Source organism: Miniopterus schreibersii (genome assembly GCF_964146895.1).
Source record: "Miniopterus schreibersii genome assembly, chromosome: 18".
NCBI classification, from domain to species: Eukaryota; Metazoa; Chordata; class Mammalia; order Chiroptera; family Miniopteridae; genus Miniopterus; species Miniopterus schreibersii.
In genome coordinates this window covers 61,788-80,778 of record NC_138121.1, presented here as the reverse complement: position 1 = coordinate 80,778, position 18,991 = coordinate 61,788, and the positions used below count along the sequence as shown (strand labels likewise).

Here is an 18,991-nt window from a genome sequence, read left to right as displayed (position 1 = left end):
ATTTCCGCCTCCAGTCAGCTTCGGCTCTTCCCGCCCGGCCTGCGCTGTGCGCCTGCGCAGCCGTCTCCGCCCAGCGTCGCTCAGCTTTAGGGCTTAGACTTCGGGCTCCTTCGGCTGGGCTCGAGTATTTCCGCTCGTGCGGGGCGTCCCTCGGTCACTTCCGGGAACCCGTGGGTCCAGGCAGTGTACGGTGCGGCCGCCATGTTTAAGTGGGGCAGATGCATGCCGCTCCGCTCGCGGTCCAGCCATTCCCAATTGCCCTACTGCAAACCACGGCGTGGGTTGGTCAAATGAGGCTCTTGTCCCAGAGGTGACAGACAGGCATGGGGACTGCGGCGGGTCGGATCCTGGGATGAGGCCAGGATCGTCTAGAGAATACTGGGTGGAGCACCCTCCTGTCCCATCGCAAACCCCAACAACCCACTCGCGGAGATTCTATTTGAGGTAAACAAAACATGTATCACAGAGCGGTCAGCATTACGGAGAGTTATGCTGGGGGATCTTGGGGGGGCGGGACCGCTCTCGGCGTGGGTCCGGCGTTCCAGCGGCGGCGCGCGGGACGTTGTGGGCGGGTCCAACCTTTCCTCCAGTCACAGCTCAGCGTTCTCCCGAGGGCGGGAGGAAACGGCGTTGGGCGGTTCTGCGGTTTCCGGCTGTTACCGCGGGAACCGTCTGGCCGCGGAGGAGGTAGGTCTCGAGGGCAGAGCGGGTGTAGGCAGCGGGGGTTCTGACGCTCTGGCCTATTGCGTCTGAGGGCGGCTCCCGCAGCTTGTCCGCTCCGGCCACTGACTAGACTTGGGATAACCGTTCGGAGCATTGTGGGAGACGCAGTTCGGATGGTATACTTGGGGCCGCGCTGGGGTCGGGCAGGCGTGCTCTTCGCCGTGGACCCCTGCCCAGGCCCGTGGTTCTCACCACCGCGAGTCACCCTGACGCCCTCTCATCCTCAGCGCCTCCTTGGACCGGACCTGGGGTCCACCCCAGCCACCTTCCTCAACCCAGCGAGTCGCCTCCACCTCATCCGATCGTGGTCTGGCGTCCTTCCCGATCCCAGCCTCCGCGGAGGCTCTGCCGTGGGAGTGCCAGGTACCCTTGGCGTTCCTGGGCTCCGTGGACTGGGCCCAGCTGTATTTCTGTAACTGCTCCCCCTTCCGGCCTTTCCATCCTCAATGCTGCCAATCCGCATGCCCCCTTCAACCCCTTGGCTGTCCTAGCCTTACATTCCCAGCATTCTTTCTTGAGTCCCAAGAGAGCTGATTGCTGGAGATGTGCTGAGGTGAGGATGGGGCCTCAGAAGCCTCGAAGAGGTCAGGTTTGGGACTGACATACTTGCAGCCATGCCAGCGTTCTCAGGCTTTAGATGTGACTGGTCCTGGGAGTCAGGGGGCCTTCCAGACTCAGCTCTGTCTTTCTCTAATCCTTCCTTGCTTTTCTTGTCAACTGCTCTGCTCTTGCTGGTTACTTTTGTAAAAGATGTCTCCAACGAGGCTTGATTACCATCCTTTTCGCCAGCCTGCCCCATGTGTCCATCTTCAGGCCAGTTGCTGAGGCCCATCAGCTGAGGGCTCATCCAGGCATAGGGTATAGGTTTTTTGGAGAGGTGACGCTGGACTGGCGAAAGCTGGACTTGCGTGGTCTCTAACGTCTTAGACTTAACTTTGCAAAAAATGCTGGGAAATGGAAGCCATGGAGGCTGGACCAAGGAGGGAGAGGATGGCCGAACTGAGGCAGGGGGCTGGATTGGCAATGGTGCAGCTGTGACTTGTCACCCTGTGGCCACCCAAGTGACAGAGGGGCAAAGGTGGTTTTTGTGTTGAGGGAGCCTGTAACCCCTGGGCCTGCAGCCTCTTGGGAGACAGCACAGGGCTTGGCATATGCAAAGGCCCTGAGGGAAGCTGGGGTCAGAGCTTTGGAGGGATTGGGCAGAACATGACGGGTGAGGAGTGAGGGTGGAAGTGCATCTGGGGGCTGTTAGTGTAGCCCCTGGGAGCTGGCACTGGAAAGATAGTTTCCATTTTGGGATGGCAGGGGCAGGAGTAGGAAGGGAAAGGTGGCTAAGTGCTGTGTACTTCCAGAGTGGAGATTTGCTGCTGGAATCAGCAGTAATGGGGAGAGAAGTGGACAGATTTGGGAAGCTGGGTTGGGGTTGGAATAACTGGATGGATGTGGCATGGGAAGACTGGGCTTGGGAGTGACCTATGGGCTCAGGCACAGATGATCCAGGGACAGGCTGGCTGGGCATTGTAGCTTCCACCAGTTGACCATTGCCTTGGACTTTCTTCTCCTGGGTTCGTTCCTCTTTTGGCTCCGGCCAAATGTGGCTAAGTGGTCATTCTGTCCAGGCCCTCAGCCTTGCTGACAGTACGGTAACACTTGGGTTCTCACCGCCGGCTTGTATCTCCAGCCAATTGCAGAAATTTTCTTTCAGGGGTGGCTCTCACATCGCTATTCACGTTTCTTCTTGGAAGGCTGGTTTGGCAGGTGGGTCTATACACTTCTCAAGGCTTCATGTTTGGGGCCCTGGTCTTTCATGTTGTAATTTTTTTGAGTGGAATTTTGTATTTTTATGTAGTTGTGTTTGTACAGATGTTCCTTCATATTCTTCACAACACTAAGGTGAGCAAAACATGACAGCTTTCTTGTTCTCTTTATTTCTGATTATAAAAGTTACACAGGCTTGTAAAATCTCTTACAGGATTTATAAAGTTCTAGCAACATTCCTTCAACCTGAGAGCACTGGCCACCTCAGTGTTCCAGTGCCTTCCGTTACCTGACTCTCCTAGCTTCTGTCTAGGGGCCCATTGACCACCTTCTCTTTTAATTCTGCAGGTCCCAGACCAGGGTCCTCAGAGTCCCCTTTGTGGTCTGAGAGGACAGTGAGTTTTGTCACAGGGCCCAGGGGACACTCCCCTCCCTGACTGTGCCATTCAGGAGTGCCCCTTCCTGGAGAGCTGCTGACTTTGCCAGATGTGGAGGATGCCAGAGTGGCCCTGGTCCTGGCTGGGGAGAGGGGAGGAGTAATGGAGAGGAGAAAGAGGGTGAGGGCAGGGAACATGCCTTTTCTAGCATGGTAGTGAGAAGCCATTGGCTCAGGCTGGCTTGTCTTCTTTCCCTGATACCAGACCTCCAGTTGTGTGTGTGTGTGTGTGTGTACACGGGGGGCGGGGGTAGATGAGGGTGACTCAAAGTAGTAGAAGAAAGTCCAACTGCACCTCTGGAAGAAGCTTGGACACATAGGCCTCAAAACATGAGAGCTTTCTTGTTCTCTTTATTTCTGTTTATAAAAGTCTCACAGGCGTGGAACCTCCAGGCCAAAGGCAGGCTGCCGACATGGGCCCAGAGTGTGATTAGGTCCCAAGTCAGAGACCCTGTTGCATGAAGATCTGTTCTTTGGCACTGCCATTCAACCCATGTTTCTGGCATCCCCTCTTATGTGGTGGGGGCTATGTCAAGGGCCTAGACAATGGGATGGAAGGGAAAGATAGCTAGGGCAAAAGAGGCAGTGCCATGGGAAAAGGGCTGACCCTCAAGGATGCAGGGTGCTGGACCCGCCAGGATGTTTCCTGTGATTTGCCAGTGAAAACACTCCTCATGGAGACCTCCCAGTGTGCATGGGTCCAGGGTGGGAGGAGAATACAGCCCATGGGATGGGAATAATCACTAGAGGGCTGGGGAACTGGCCCTGGGCCTGCCACTGACCTCTGTTCCCAGACTGGCTTGAGTTCTATCAGAAGGGGTCCCACCCTCAGCACCTGTTGGTGGTAAACGTGCGAGAATGGGGGAAAGTCCTGAAAGAATGCCTATTTCTGGATAAAACCTTCCAACCCTTATGCCTAATGAATGTCTTCCCAGGTTTAAAGTTTTACAAACACATCCCAGGCCATATCTGGCCTGCTGGGCACCAGTTTGCTACTTCTATCGCATCCGATGGTCTTTGCTGGCTAGGGAGAACCAGGTCCTCTCCTGGCAGTTGGCTTGGCCCATGGATGTGTGCGTTGAAGACAAACTATACAGGAATCAAAACAAGAGGGGGCACCCAACTCAGGTGACAGGTGCTGCCATGAGTCACCTCTTCAGGGAGTCATGGCTCTCAGGAACCACGAAGTTGCAGTGGAAGTGGTGGATATGTGCGGATGTCATAGAGGGACCCACGCAGGTGGGGCTGCATTGCGTGTGTGGAGACCCAGACCCAGGTTCCTTCTGTTTTATTGAGCATCTGCTGGGGGGTCAGGCCCTGAGTCGGGCCTGCTTGTGCCTATGCAATGGCAGGCCTCACAACAACCCTGTGAGGTAGGTGTTATGTCCCCCTCTTCCCACGCACAGAGGACCGAGGTGCACGCACACAGGGGGTCAGTGAGTGCTGGCTAATCTACACTGTGGACGCGCTGATGCTGGATGAGCTTGGTGCTCTGGTGGAAGCGCCGGCCACAGTCCTGGCAGGCGAAGGGCTTCTCGCGCCGGTGGGTACGCAGGTGCTGAGTGAGTGTGGGACGCTGGCGGAAGGCCTTGCCACACTCGGGGCAGGCGTAGGGCCGTTCGCCTGTGTGGATGCGCCGGTGTTGCGTGAGGTTGGCGTGCTGCCGGAAGCTCTGGCCACACTCGGGGCAGGCGAAGGGCCGCTCGCCAGTGTGGATGCGCTGGTGCTCTGTGAGCCGGGATACCTGCGTGAAGCCCAGGCCGCACTCACCGCAGTGGTAGGGCTTCTCGCCAGTGTGCGTCCGCTGGTGTCGCGTGAGCTTGAGACGCTGGCTGAATCGCTGGCCGCACTCAGGGCAGGCAAAGGGCTTCTCCCCAGTGTGTACACGCAGGTGCTGTGTGAGCGTAGGCCGCTGGCGGAAGGCCTTGCCACATTCCGCGCAGGCGAAGGGACGCTCGCCAGTGTGGATGCGCCGGTGCTGCGTGAGGTTAGAGCGCTGCCGGAAGCTCTGGCCACACTCGGTGCAGGAGAAGGGCCGCTCGCCGCTGTGCACTCGCCGGTGCTGCAGCAGCACTGAGCGGCGGCCAAAGCGTTCACCGCACTCCACGCAGCTGAAGGATTTGTCACCCGTGTGCACGGCCTGGTGCTCCAGCAGCATGGCACGGTGTGCAAAACTCTCGCAGCACTCACTGCATGGGAAGGGGCCTGGGTGCTCGGGCGCACTGGGAGGCGTGGGGGGCCCAGCTCCGGGGCCTGGAGGGTCGCCGTGGATGCGCCGGTGCTGCAGCAGGTTGGAGCGCTGCCGGAAGCTCTGGCCACAGTCAGCGCAGTGGAAGGGCTGCTCGCCCGTGTGCACGCGCCGGTGTTCCTCCAAGCGTGCACTGCGTACGAAGCCCTGGCCGCAGTCACCGCAGACGAATGGCCGCTCCTCAGTGTGCGTGAGCTGGTGGCGTAACAAGTGTGAGCTGCGGCTGAAGCTGCGGCCGCACTCGCCACACACAAACGGACGCTCTCCTGTGTGTATCTTCTGGTGCCGCAGCAGGTTGCTGCGTTGGCTGAACACCTTTCCACACACATCACAATGGCCACCTCTCACTGCCCCGGCGCCTGTGCTGGGACGGCCTCGGCCTTGGCTCGGACCCCTGGGGGCTGGCCAGTGGGCAGTGGCCATTATGTGGCCCGCGTCCTGGCGGAGATCCTGGTCTGTGCAGTCCTGGTCACCTCTCGGGTCGCTGGGGAGCACGAGCGTATGTGAGAAGCCACCTTCTTGGGAGGGTGACTGGAGTTGGCCCTTGAGGCCAGCCACACGGAACTCCCAGGGGATGTGGAGGTGGGAGCTCACAGTGTCCGGGCTAGCAGAGATGCTGTCCACCTGGAGCGCAAACCCTGCATTGCACAAAGGGATCCACTCCTTCGTGACAGAACCCACTGTATGCCTGGAGAATTCCAGCCCTGGGTAAGCAGTGTGAACTGGAGGCTCCTGACAGCGACCAAGTAGGGAAACAGAAGGGCAGGGGAAAGGACAGGGACTGTATCTGTGCAGGCCTGCCCAGGAGGTGATGGGGGGCGGACAGAATCTTGCATGAAGAGGAAGACTTAGAAGCTTGGGACAAGCTTTCCAGGTCCTACTGAAGTTTGCAGAAAAAATAAAATCACCTTTCTAGAAGGGCTATAGTGCAAGGTGGCTCTTGCACTGTCCAGGTAGGTGAGAGTGATTTCCACAAATGCACAGAAGTGGGTGGGTCTGATGTGCCTTGCTCAGTGCCTATGGGGCATCCAAGGGACAGTGAGTACATGCAGGCTGTGGGGTGCAGGATTTGGGCCCAGTCTTCATAGAAACATGAACGTGGGTGCTGTGACATGCATGGCATATGGAGCCCTGGGCCTGCATGAGATCACACAGGGTGGGGTGGAGGGGTGTCTGGAGAAAAGGAGCAGTCCCCAGCCACATTGTGAGCTCAGCAGTAGATGCTGGGCGACCGAGTAGGTGCAAGCAAAGGCCACTGAGAAGCAGGGCTGAATAGGAAGCCCAGAGGAAGTAAAATCAAGGGGACATAGCAGTGGCTTCAAAGGGTGACAGAAAAATCCTAAGTTATGGAAAGGCAGATAAATTATATCAAAGGAAATAAGTTGTGCACAGCAAAGGTAACTTAAGAGTCAAAAAAACAAATGAGAAACTCTCCAGGGGCAAAGGTCTAATTAACTACCTAAGAATTCCGATAAACCAACGAGGAAGACCAACAACCTGACCAATGTGGGCAAAGGATGTGGACAGGATAGGAAATTTCACTTAAATCCCATAAAATATGCATAGTCCTTTCCCAGTAAGAACACTGTACATAAGAGCTATGCTCACCTGTGACTTCCACACCCTCACTGCAGGGACCCAGGCATTTGTGTGCATTGCTGGTGAACATAAATGGGAAGTCAGTATTGCAAGATACATCAAAATGGCAAATTTCCCACACTTTGATCCAGCAATTCTTTAGGTACTTGTCTAATAATTGTGTTTCTCCCTGTGTGGAGTGAGCTACATATGAGGTTTCTCAGTTCTTCACTGAAAAGGAACCCAAAGAAACAGCAGGAGCCTGGATGGACAAACAATAGTGTATATGCAGTGGGGCTCTGCAGCTGTCCAAGGACAGGGCACTTGCTACATAGGGAATGTCAAGTGTGGAGCAGGATGCTGTAAAGAAAGGAAATGAGCATGCATTTGGTTGTGTTTGCTGTTGTACACACATGCTCTCGAAGGACACAAACTGGTAATGCTGGCTGCGAGGGAGCAGGACTGTGACAGCAGGGAGGGACATTCACTGTGTATTCCCTCTGTGCCTTTTGAATTTTCTAACAGGTGCATTAGTTCAGAATATTCTCATGATGAAAACACAGGCTACACAGAAAATGTTCAGTTGAGGTACAAGGGGAGCAGCCAAGAGACCTGATGGGGGGACCAAGGTGACTGAGGGATTAGTGTTTGAAGATGGGAGCTGTGGTTGTCTATAGGGAGTGGAGCCTGAGGAGGGAAAGGAGCAGCAAAGAAGGAACCCACCGGGGAACCCAAGGTGGTGCTGCCAGTGTGGCTAGAGAAAGAAGGGTTGTGAAAGGAGCAGGCCCCAGCTGGAGGGAGTAGTCAGCCACATGGCACAGGTTGGGACTGGCTGGCAGCTAAAAACTAAATAGCAGAGGGGCACGTGCCAGATCCTGCTCTCCGCTCCAACATGCAGAACATTATTTAAAAATACCTTGGGCAACTCCAAAGTAAGAAAGGCCAGCTGGTAAGATTCAGGGATCCACAGCCTGGTAGAGTGAGCTCTAAATCCCAGGGACTGAAGCTGGGGGCTGAGGATAAGTAAGGGCTGGGTCAGCCCATACCACCCCTAGACCTGGGCAGGAATGACCTGCTTGCTTTTGGCTGAGCTGCAGAGGTATTTTCCTTGAATGGCTTGGGGTCCAGATGAACCTTCACTTTAGGGTTTTGAAGGACCCTGTGGCTGTCCCTCAGCTAGGGTTGATGCTTAGTTCATGGACAAACAAGTTCCTACAGCCCAAACGGGCAAGCTGTCAACAGTGCAGCCAGTGGGAGAACTCACAGCCAAGCAAATGGAGCTAAATGACCAGTCTTGGAGGGAAACTAAATTACTTCCAAATCCTCAAAGAAGGGACCAGCATTTGTGAGACATTATGAAAAAAGAATAAATTAGGATCCTTATTGATAACACAGCAAATGGTGACTTATGGGAAACAATGGCATCTATAGTATTTAAATTTGTTCCATTCTGAAACAGCAATAAGACAAGTTTTTTTTAAAAGGCAAAAAATCCCCAAAGATGAAGAGGAAAGGAAACAAATAGGCCCCTGACATTGTCTACTCTGGAAAGCAGATGGTCAGGTGACTGTGTAGTCTGTTGGAGAAGGTGAATACTAAATCAGCAGTGGGGAAACAAAAAAATAAAAATCAATGTGTTTTACCCCAAAGAAGACTCAGAAAGTTTAGGAGTCAGACATGCTGGGTACCTCTGGCCGTGCAGGGGTAGGGGTGCCACGCAGGTGGGGGAGGCTGTTTTGGAAGCAGAAGCTGGTCAGGGCGACCACACGGACCAGGCCTGGGTTCTGTCTGCACAGAATACTGAGCAAATGGTGAGCACTGCTGTAGCCTGGATTCTGGGTCTCCTCCCATCTTGGCAAAAGGCTGGGTTGAGGCAGGAGACCACACTGAGGAAGTTGGGGGATTAAGTGGAGTCACTGTGCTGAGACAGCAGCGTTTCTCCCAGGATACTGGCAAAAGGCTGGAAGGGCCTTCTTGGAGGGCTTGGGAAAGACCTGAAGAGGCTCACAGCAAGGGGTGCCCCAAACAGCCCAGCCAGAGTACCCTATAGATCCTTCACTGGCACATACTCTCCCCACCCACTCACATACCCCAAGATGTGGGTCTACTTGGAGAGTGATCCCCCAAGTCCTTCCCAGCCCATCACCCACCTGCTTAGAGATGCCAGATTGGTGGTCTCCCATCTTACACATAAGCAGACAACTTAGAGGCAAGAGACCATACTGAGAGAAGAAAACTTAAACAAATTATTGCTATTCTCAGAGAAATAAGAAAGGACATTGTAACTGTAAGGACAAGAGGAAGTAGCTATAAAAAATGAATGTTCAGGGAGTGAAACACCCCTGGAAAGTTAAAAGTATGCTAGCAGATATGACTATCTCAACAGAAGGTCTGAAAGGTACAGCTGACGAACTTCTCTGGACAACAGAACACAAAGGGATGGAAGATTGGTGTGAAAAGAACATTAGAGGACTAACAGCCAAGGAGCAGGCATTCTAGAAATCAGAACAAAATAATGAAGGAAATAAACCATTCCAGGCAGGTTCCCAAGACTGAATGTACTTTCCAAATGGAAAAGGCTCACCAACAATGTGATAAAAAATGTTTGTGACTGAGTTATTAAAATGAATTCTTTATCCAGCCAAACTTCAGTCTCAGATGTCTCAGAACACCAGAGTTCAGAGGAAGATCCACCACCAAGAAGGAGGGGTCCAGGGAATGGAGGAAGAGAGACCAGGGTTATGTCCAGCGTAGGGCTGAGTCACCCAGGATGATTGGTCAGAATTCTGCTGTCCTGCCTGATCCTCACTATCAAGGCCCCTTCTACCCACCTACCCCGTCTACTAATCTGCTCTCCTTGCTATTCCTGACCCTCCCTATGCTGACACCCAGAGTTTAGGTGCCACTGGGAGGTGTGGATTTGGGAAACATAGGGTCATCTTGAAAGGTGTCACTGTGGTGGGGAGTAGCAGCTGGAGGGGTATGAGGTCAGTGGAGAGCTTAGTTTTTGAGGCCAGGAGATGCTGAAGGTTGACACTGCAAGGGATGGTTCAGGGAATAGGGGAGCAGGGCTAGGAATGGAGTAGGCAGATATGTTACTGCAGAGGACGCAGCCCCACCATGCCCGTCTTACTCACCTGGGGAGAACATGCTTCCAGCTTCCTCTTGCCACAGGGCCCCAGGGTGTTCGCTCCATGAGGGACACTCAGGCCCAGTCTTGCTGTGGGGAGAGGCCTGGTCCAGCAACATCCCACAGCCCTGAAACCACAGTGGTCCCTGCTTATCTGCCCTGCTAGGCCCAGGAGGGACCTACCCGACCACCCATGAAGGCTCCTAGCCTGTGTGTGGCTCACCTGGGCCTCCTCAGGCAGGAAAGTGGAAGTGGCCTCATGGGGGCTTGCTAGAGGCCCAGAATCCAGGAACTCTGGAGAGGAAGGATAGGGTTAGGTGGCCCAAGGTTGTCCCCACCCCACTGCCCTCCTCAGTGGTGCGCCAGGTGCTAGGATTTGGGTGGGGTGAGAGCTAAGTGCTGGCTTGGGGCTGGGCATGGCAGGGTAGCTCCCAAGGGCCCAGCTCAAGGATGGAGCAAAGGATGGCCCCTGGAAGGCCAAGAAGGAGCTGTGGCAGGAGGTGGCAGCTCAGGCCTGTGCCCTGCATGTCTGCATCAGACCTGGGATATGGGCAGTGAGGGCAGGAGAAGGGCATCTCTCAAGGGACCACACTGGAGTGGTGGAATAGGTGGTCAGCTGTGGTACCTGCCTAGGAGGCATACAAGGGAGGGGCAGGCCTCCAACACTTTGGTGTTCTCCCTCATCTGCACCCACCCATACCCCAGCCTGCTGTCTGCTCCCCAGTGTCTGGCTGACGTCCCCAATGGATCTCCTTGGGGAATGAACCCCATATGCCTCCCACACATGGAAACCCCAGCAGCTTGTTTCTTGCCAGGGGAGAGCATGGGAACAACTGAGACAGTCAGGATTGGTGTCCTAGGGTTTGTGACAGCTGCTGGCTGGGTGGGATGGGGCCCCCAGTGCTTGGGAATGGTTCCATCCATTAGGTGACCGGCCTAGTGGGCTTTAGGCTGTTCAGGCCAGGCTCCTGTGGTCCATCCAATTAGGCCTTGGGCCCTGCCTACCTTGCTTGTCCTCACCTGTGTCCTCTGTAACCTTGGGCTCCTTTTTCACCTGAAGTGACCTCTGCATGGCCCCAAAGGTTGTCTCAGGCCCAGGTTCTGTATTCCGAGGCTTGGTTTGAGGGAGGGGCTGGAAGTCGGAAGGCTCCATCTTCTCTGATAGTACCTCCTGGCCCTGCACCTGGACTGTGACCTGGGGAGGTGCTCCCTCTCCATCAGGGGCTCAGGCAGGGAGTTGGCTGGACCCCATTGCAGGACTCCAGGGGTTCTGACTGACTAGGTCTAGGGATCCCATCCCCCAGGGAATGAGTAGGGGGTGAAGGGACCTTTTACAGTTGCTCCCCTGTGTTGACACCCACCCTGCATCCCTCCCTGTGTGCATGACCCTCACATAGGGCCTGCTGCAGGTGACTACTTCCACACCACAAGGGACAAGTGTCTAGCTGAGCATGGCACCGCCCAGGTTAACCCTGATACCTACTCAGGGCAACTGACTCACCCATCTCCGGGGTCCTCCTGACTCCTGACGCAGCCCTTCGACCAGGGCCACGGCTTCCTCAGGGCTGCTTGGCTGCTGCCCCCGCACTCGTGCCTGGACCTCAGGGGGCAGTGTGGCCAGGAACTGCTCCAGCACCAATAGCTCCAGCATCTGCTCCTTGGAGTGCACTTCGGGCCGCAGCCACTGGCGGCACAGCTTCCGGAGCAGAGTCAGGGCCTCTTGGGGCCCCGCTGCCTCCTCGTAGCGGAAATGCCAGAAACACTGGCGTGCAGCCTCGGGGCCGGGATCCCATGGGGTGGCCTCCTCCTCCTCAGAGTCCTCCAACTTCACCGTGATGGGTCTCTTGTTTTCCAGGACTGCATGCCCTGGGGAGCCCAGTGCTGTGGGCCTCATTGGAAAGATGGCCTGGGCTCTAAGGCTAGTGTCTGACCCTGGGGTACAAATGGGACAGTGGAGTGGATGCTTATTGAGTGCCTACCGTATGCTCTGCTGTCCTGTCCTCAGACCTGCCTGGGGACAAGGCTGATGAGGACACTGAAGCACAGAGAGGTGATCACAGGCCAGGGACCTGTGGGGCTGGTAAGCCCTGGATGAGCCACCTGACCCTGGTCTCTCTGGCTGGGTCTACAGAGTGTCTGGTAGCCCCAGCCCCAAAGAATTCTTAGGCTCAGAAGTCACTTCTCTCCCCTAAGTCCTGCTCTCCTGTTCACCACCTCATCCCTGCCCTGCAGCTCTCCCCCTCACAGGTGAATGACACCTACAAGACCCACCACCTGGGCATCAGCACCACTACCATCCCCCATGCCAGCCCATTATTGGGCCATACACTCTTCCACCCGGTCTCAGACCGTTCCCCTGCCATCTTGGTTCCACAAGGCAGTTTCCCTGCATCCCCTAGCACCTGTGCAAAGTCATGTGCGTGGCTCAGCCACCAGGTGGCATCCTTGCCCAATTCAGCCCCATCCTCTGGGCCCTACCTATCACACCATGCAAATCATCGCCTCCTCAGGTTCCTGACTTAGGTGGGCCTAGGAGGTGATGGGGGAGCTTCCAGGGGCCTTAAAGGTACTGCGACCACTGGACCGGGAGTCTGGTCTCGCCTATTTGCCACGTAACCTTGGCAGGTCGCTGTCTCTCTGTGAATCTTAGTTTCCTCACATGCAAATAAGAACGACCCCGCCCACTCCGCTGCTCCCGCAGCTGTAGGACGCGGGCTTTGAGAAGGAACCTATTAGGCGAGTGCATTCGATTTCGAAGGCCGCCACCCAATTCCGTGAGGCAGCCTTCCGCTCCCCGAGGCTCCAGGTCAGCCCGAAACTCGGAGAAAGTAGGGCCCCGCGGAGGTTCCTGAACCACATTTACCAGAAGTTTTGGCTGGTAACTTCCGCTTTAGGGAGCTCCGCAGGTCCGGGCGCGGCCATGGCAACCGGGGGCGGGGCTCCTAGAGCCTGTCGCCAGGGCAATGCTCAGGGACTGACGGGCCCCCGGCGACAGCGCCGGGCTCGCCTGCAGGGAGTGTGCCCAGGTCCCGGTCCTGCGTTCTCCGTTCCGCAGGGCAGCCGGAACCCACGAGTCCGAGCCGCCGCCCCGGTCCCCGCCCAAGCCTTCCCGGTGCAGAGGCCTCCGCCCTCACCTCCGGCTCAGTGGGCCGCTCCCGCTCTCCCGAGCCTGTGCGCTCGCCGACTTGCCCTCCCCGGCCGGGCTGTGTCTCGGAACACTCCGTGCGGCAGCCGCAGCGCCTCCTTGCCCTTCCCAACCCTCGCCTGTTTGCACCCTGTTCCCCGGGTGGCCTTATTCCCAACGGCCAGGTCACACTCCCGGCCGCCTCTTCCCGCGCTCCCCGCCTCTGATCCAGTCATCGGGGCCCCCGTCGATCTGCGCAAGCTTCTCGGGGCCACGGACGGCAGAGCTGCCTTCCCAACCGCGCATGCCTCCCGCCCTCTCCCTCACGCCTCCCTGGGCCTCAGAGGATTAGCAGGGTTCCGCACCAATCACGGCCCTAGCTACGACTCGGTCCGGCCGGGCCTCCATGGCAACCTGCGGAGATTGGGGGAGGAGCGCCTTTCACGCCCGCCGGGACCGCGGAAAAGGCGAGGCTCCGCCGGGCGCCTGCTGGGAGGCGTGGCCGGCCGGGCGCGGGCGCGCGCATCCTGACGGCGGTGGGTGCTGGCGGGCGGTAGGCGGGCCTGTGCGTGTCCCCTGTAACCCGTGGGGCCGGCTCTTTGGTCTCCAGTACCTCCTCCAGTGCAACCCGAGGTACCTACTGGCGTCCGAAAAGCTCTGGGGCAGTGGGATGAGGGAGTGGGGATAAAGAGGGTGGGGTAGAGGGCAGGAGGCCGGGGGGAGAGGAGTGACTGACTCGGGGGCGGGGCGGGGGGGGGAGACCCAGAGCTCGCGAGGGTAGAGACTCCACCAGGATGCGGACAGACGGAAAGAAAGACGATGGAGAGTGATCTCTGCTCAGACCTAGAGTACGTGATAAGAAGCCAGACCCTGGGAGACAGGTGTGCCAGAATAGTTAGCAACAGTCTGGGAGGTGGGTCATGGCTTCTAGATGCTCTTGGCTTCCACTTGTGGTTGTAGGAGGTTTGTGGGAGGAGGGGGAGGAAGAGTGAAATCTCATCTGTGTTTTGATTTCATGAGCTAAAACTAAGTGACATGTTCTTTTATTTATTTAAAAAAATTTTTAAACATATCTTTATTGATTTCAGAGAGAAGAAAGGAGGGAGAGAGATAGAAACATCAATGATGAGTGAGTCATTGATTGGCTGCCTAGCCCGCAACCCGGGCATGTGCCCTGACCCGGAATCCAACCCCGATCTCCTGGATCCTAGGTCGAGGCTCAACCGCTGAGCCATGCTCAGCCTGGCGACATGTTCTTTTAGATACAAAGAATGCTTGGAAGTGATTGTGCAATGCTTGTAGCAGTAGGGAGGGAAGGGCCAGGCATGCCTCTGAGCAGGGCATTGGTTGGGACTCCCATGTGCTCACATATTAATACCTGTATGTTCCCCTCTTACAGAAAGGTCAAGAGGTTACCATTGTGGGCACAGTGGTAACTACTGTGGAGGGGCAAGGGGTACAGAGCTCATCAAGGTGCATGGCACAAGAGGCGAAATGAAGACAACCCCCCACCTTCCGGTGTTGGGGAAGGCACCCCTTGGTGGGATTGGCCTCCGCCACAGTGCCAAGCGGGACCGGAAGTCCATCACTCTCCACATGAAGTTGGAGGTGCTTCGGAGGTTTGAAGAGGGTGAGAAACTGACGCAGATTGCCCGGGCTTTGGGGCTGGCCACCTCCACAGTTGCCTCGATCCGTGTCAACAAGGACAAAATCTGGGCCAATTCTCAGGCATCTACACCTGTCAGTGCCAAGCAGCTGACCCGCTGCCGGGGTGTGGTGATGGGTCATATGGAACGCCTCCTGAGCCTGTGGATTGAGGAGCAGAAACATCGGAACTTGCCTGTCAGCACGCTGCTCATCCAGGACAAGGCACGGCAGCTCTTTGCACAGGTGCAGCATGAGCAGGGTGATGGCACCCAGGTTGAGACCTTTGGTGCCAGCAATGGCTGGTTTGCCCGTTTCAAGGCACGCCACAATGTGCTGCTGACAGATGAACCAGCTGTGGCTGATGTCCAGGCCGCTGCCTGCTACCCCTCAGTGCTGCGCACCATTCTGGAGGAGGGCTGCTACTCACCGTGCCAAGTCTTCAATGTGGACGAGACGGGCCTTTTCTGGAAGCGGCTGCCCAAGCGCATGCTGCTGGCACTGGAGGGGGCATCTGGGCCCAAGGCCCCTAAGGACCACCTGACCCTGCTGCTGGGTGGCAACGCAGCTGGTGATTTCAAGCTAAAACCCCTGCTTGTGTATCCCTCAGAGAACCCGTGTGCCCTCAAGGGCTGCTCCAAGGCCAGCCTGCCTATGGTCTGGCGCTCCAACCGCAATGACTGGCTGACACCCAGCATTTTCCAGGAGTGGTTTACTGGCTGCTTCTGCCCTGCTGTGGAGAGCTACTGCACCAGCCATGGCCTCCCGCACCGTGCCCTGCTGCTCCTAGACGGTGCACCCTGCCACCCTGCCCAGCTGGGTAGTCTCTCAGCCCACGTGCGCGTTGAGTTCCTGCCCAAGAACACGTCAGCCCTGATCCAGCCCATGAACCAGGGCATCATTGCCACCTTCAAGGCCCATTACCTGCGCCGAACACTTAGCCAGCTGGTCCAGGAGAAGGCTGGCAGAGACCAGCCTTCCATGCGGGAGTTCTGGCGCAGCTATACTGTCATGACCGCAGCAGACAACATTGCCCAGGCCTGGGCAGAGCTGCAGCCCACCATCAGGAACAGTGCTTGGAGGAAGCTCTGGCCTGAGTGCGTGTCCACCAGCACTTCGGAGCCTGACACTGTGCCTCAGCTCCACTGCAGCATTGTGGCACTGGCCAGCCACGTGGGCCTTGGGGACGTAGCAGAAGCCAGTGTTGCCCGCCTGTTGCAGGCCCATGTGGAACCCACACCCTGTGGAATCCCCCAGGATGCTGAGGATAGAGATGTCAGTGGCTCTGGGATGCCCTGGGAGGCAGGGAAAGGCCTGGCCTGCAAAATACTAGAACCAGGTCTCACTGAGGCTGTGGTGGGTACAGGGACTGAGGAAGCCGGTGTGGGTGCACTGAGTTCTGAGCACCTGGCCCAGGCCCTGTCCCACTTCACCGCTGGCCTCATAGAGAATGATCCCAACCAGGAGCGCAGCTTGAGGGTGTCCCGGGGTGTCCACTGTGCCCTTGCCCGCCTCCGAGAACTGCACCAGGAAAGGAGGCAACAGGCTCGGTTGGCTGCATCCTCAGGGGGCCCTATGATGGTGGCCACGAGGAAATTGGCAGGAGGCCTGTGCTCACCTCAGGTGGGGCCTACAGAGGGTGAGCGAGTGGCTAAGGTCACAGGCCCTGAAGGACAGACCTCTGCAGCCATCCTGCGTGATTTAGGGCTTGGGCCTGACCTCAGATGACCCATCTGATGATTTTTTGTTTCTGGAGGACATTCTTCACCATGGTTCTCATATCTTATGCTCTGTGGTTTCTTTCTTTCTTTTTTCACAGTGACATTTAGCCCACCAGGCTTGGGGAGAAGGAGGGTGGTGTTCTTCTACTGGCAGATGAGCTGCAGGGTCCAGGAGTGTCCGCCCATGACAGACACACCCTGCAGCACCTTAGTGGCCCAGCACAACCCACCAGGGCCATCCTCCTTGTGGTGAGGGGCCAGGGCTGAGACCAGCCTCTCCCATTCGCCAACCCTAACCACTCCGTGTACCGTTCTGGTGACCTGTCCTACGCAACTTTATCATTTATTTATTTATTTTATTTATTTTATTTTTTTAACTTCTTGTTTTTAATCCTCACCTGAAGATACGTTTTTATTGACTTTTTAGAGGGAAAGGGGGAGAGAGGGAAACATTGATGTAAGAGAGAAACGTGCCCTGACCGGGAATCAAACCCACAACCTTTTGGTGAACAGGACGATGCCCCGACCAGCAGCCATCTGCCCAGGGCAGTCACTGTGGCTTTTGATATCAGGGTCCAGTTCCTTAATTTGGAGGTGTTTTCTTTCCTGGGTTTCTGTGGATCTCTCCAGCCTCTTAAGGCTGGACCTTTTTGACTGATGGTCTCCTGGGTCTAGCTCTCTTTGGGAAATCTGATCCACTCTTAAGGGCTCAGTGGGCACCTCAGAATCAGCTCAGTACACTGCCTGCAGGCCAGCCTCTCCCTGAGATTAGACCCACAGCTCTGATTGTGATGGACAAGTTCCCTGTATATGTTCCTCATTCCAGCTTGTTCTCCTGTCCCCCCACACTTTAAAAACAGGCATCCTGGCCTGGCTGGCATGGGTCAGCAGTTGAGCATTGACCTAGGATCCAGGAGATCCCGGTTCCATTGCCGGTTAGGGCACATGCCTGGGTTGCGGGCTCGATCCCCAGTAGGGGGTGTGTAGGAGGCACCCGATCAGTGACTCTCATCATTGATGTCTCTCTCTTCCCAAAATCAATAAAGATATAGTTAAAAGATAAAGGCACTTTAAGGTGTCTACCTGACTTTGCCTACACACCACATGGGCTACCAAAACGTCAGCAAGGGAAAGTGTTTCTGTGTTTTAGCTGGATGAGCCACAGGTGGTAAGACAGGGATGTCTGGCTTCGTGGATTCCATTCAACATGGGTACTTGCATGTGTCTGTGTATGTGCACACATGCCAAGAAATAAAGACGCAAGAAATGATTTCTGCTACCTCTGTCCCAGCTAACACCTGTAGTAGATGGGCCTGCTGTCAACACATGACAGGTATGGGGGCTGGGGAAAAGGTTAGATGAGGCCATTTGCTTTCCTGAAATGAGGGACTAGAGGGATGGCAAGAAGAGAGGGAACTCCCAGCAGGTTTGGCTCAATTGGTTGCGGTGATGTTCCATCTTTTGGGGGTGCTGCTGACAATCGCGAAACTGGTCATTTCAAAGGTCATGCTCCACACTGTCTCCTCAGTGGCTCTGCAGGAGTTGTTTTCCTGGGTCCTCTGCAGTATGTAGGCCACTGTCTGTTTTTCCTCTGTGGCACACAGCCCTGTCCCAGCTGTGGGCCCTCTTCACCTCCCCCACCTCTGGGCCTGCCTGTGCTCTGCAGTACCTGCAGCCTCCAGCTTCGAGGGTGTCCTTGGGGCCCCTGCTTTGGTGCTGGGCAGTGGGAAGCTTGTTTCACCTTCAGTCCTCATGGTAGCCCTGTGTAGGTGTTCCTGTTGGCCAGGGAGGGAGCCCCGGCCGTCACAGCAATAGCTGTCTTTCCGTTCCCACCAGGGTTTCCTTCATGCAGGGGCCTCTTGGGTCTTGGGTGCCATGCAGTCTCCCCTGGGATGGCTCTGCCCATGAGTTAGGGACCAAAGCCTTTTGTCTGTCATGGGGCACTTTTGTGTGTGTGGTCCTGCTGGGTAACCCAAGGGCTTCCCCAGGAACACACACACAGAGGGCCGATCAACCAAGGATTTGGCCAAGGATCTTACCCCTGGTGTGTAAGGAAGTGGCTCACACCCTGGCTGTCCTTGCCCTGACTGCCTGTCCTGCGGCTTCCTAAGACACTGCAAGACCTGGGAACCCCTACTGGTTCCTGAGGGTATGGGGGCCAGGATTCACACAGCAGGAGGTGAGCTCTGGCCCAATGTGGCCTTGCAGTCCTACTTGAAGGTAGACTTGACAGGGGTGTCACGGGTTTTACCCAAGCCTGTGGGCACTTCACACCAGTAAGCGTTGTCTTCTGGTTTTACAACGGGTCAGGGCCCCAGCAGCGGCACTGAAGACAGCAGGCTCAGGGTGGCAACAGAAATGTTCCTTCGTGATGTCGGGAGAGAATGGTGAGGACAGAGGTGCCCTGCCTCCAGTTTCCAGCCTGAAAAGGCTGTGGGGAGCAATCCATTGAGGAGGCACCAAACGTGACCGCAAGGCCATCAGCCTGCAGGTGAAGCTGGAGGTGCTGTGGCACCTTGAGGCTGGAGAGAAGCTCAGCAGGATTGGGCAGGCGCTGGGCTGTCCATGTGCACCACAGCCACCATTCGTGACAACAGGGACAAGATCCGAGGGAGTTCTCAGGCGGCCC

The 18,991-nt window shown here is 56.3% G+C and overlaps 2 protein-coding genes across 8 annotated transcripts; one reads left to right on the top strand and one right to left on the bottom strand.

Moving 5' to 3' along the window:
• Positions 1-136: 136 nt before the first annotated feature.
• LOC308548400 (tigger transposable element-derived protein 1-like) lies at positions 137-17,632 on the top strand (the record flags this gene model as incomplete). Of its 3 annotated transcripts, XM_081119849.1 has the most annotated exons (3): positions 13,404-13,630; positions 14,086-14,126; positions 14,397-17,632. In XM_081119849.1, the coding sequence occupies 3 exons, from the start codon at positions 13,404-13,406 to the stop codon at positions 16,367-16,369; spliced, it is 2,241 nt and encodes a 746-aa protein (XP_080975975.1). In that variant the 3' UTR covers positions 16,370-17,632. The 3 variants fall into 3 exon arrangements, with proteins under 3 accessions (XP_080975977.1, XP_080975975.1, XP_080975976.1); XM_081119851.1 differs by lacking the exons at positions 13,404-13,630; positions 14,086-14,126 and adding an exon at positions 137-444; XM_081119850.1 differs by lacking the exon at positions 14,086-14,126 and having other exon boundaries at positions 13,494-13,630.
• On the bottom strand, positions 734-13,082 carry MZF1 (myeloid zinc finger 1). 5 transcript variants are annotated; one of them, XM_081119852.1, is made up of 6 exons: positions 13,008-13,082; positions 11,375-11,805; positions 10,879-11,068; positions 10,097-10,167; positions 9,881-10,001; positions 734-5,803 (listed from the first exon to the last, which is right to left on the bottom strand). In XM_081119852.1, the coding sequence occupies exons 2-6, from the start codon at positions 11,765-11,767 to the stop codon at positions 4,365-4,367; spliced, it is 2,214 nt and encodes a 737-aa protein (XP_080975978.1). In that variant the 5' UTR covers positions 11,768-11,805; positions 13,008-13,082; the 3' UTR covers positions 734-4,364. The 5 variants fall into 5 exon arrangements, with proteins under 5 accessions (XP_080975978.1, XP_080975981.1, XP_080975980.1 ...); XM_081119855.1 differs by having other exon boundaries at positions 10,894-11,068; XM_081119854.1 differs by lacking the exon at positions 13,008-13,082 and adding an exon at positions 12,737-12,990.
• Positions 17,633-18,991: the final 1,359 nt, after the last annotated feature.

Excerpts from the sequence above, each read along its gene's own strand:
- MZF1 (XM_081119852.1), bottom strand. The coding sequence starts at position 11,767 with ATGAGGCCCACAGCACTGGGCTCCCCAGGGCATGCAGTCCTGGAAAAC. Across the intron at positions 10,168-10,878 it reads CACAGGTGAGGACAAGCAAG|AGTTCCTGGATTCTGGGCCT; the intron begins GTAGGCAGGGCC and ends CTTCCTCTCCAG. Across the intron at positions 10,002-10,096 it reads TCCTGCCTGAGGAGGCCCAG|GGCTGTGGGATGTTGCTGGA; the intron begins GTGAGCCACACA and ends CTGTGGTTTCAG.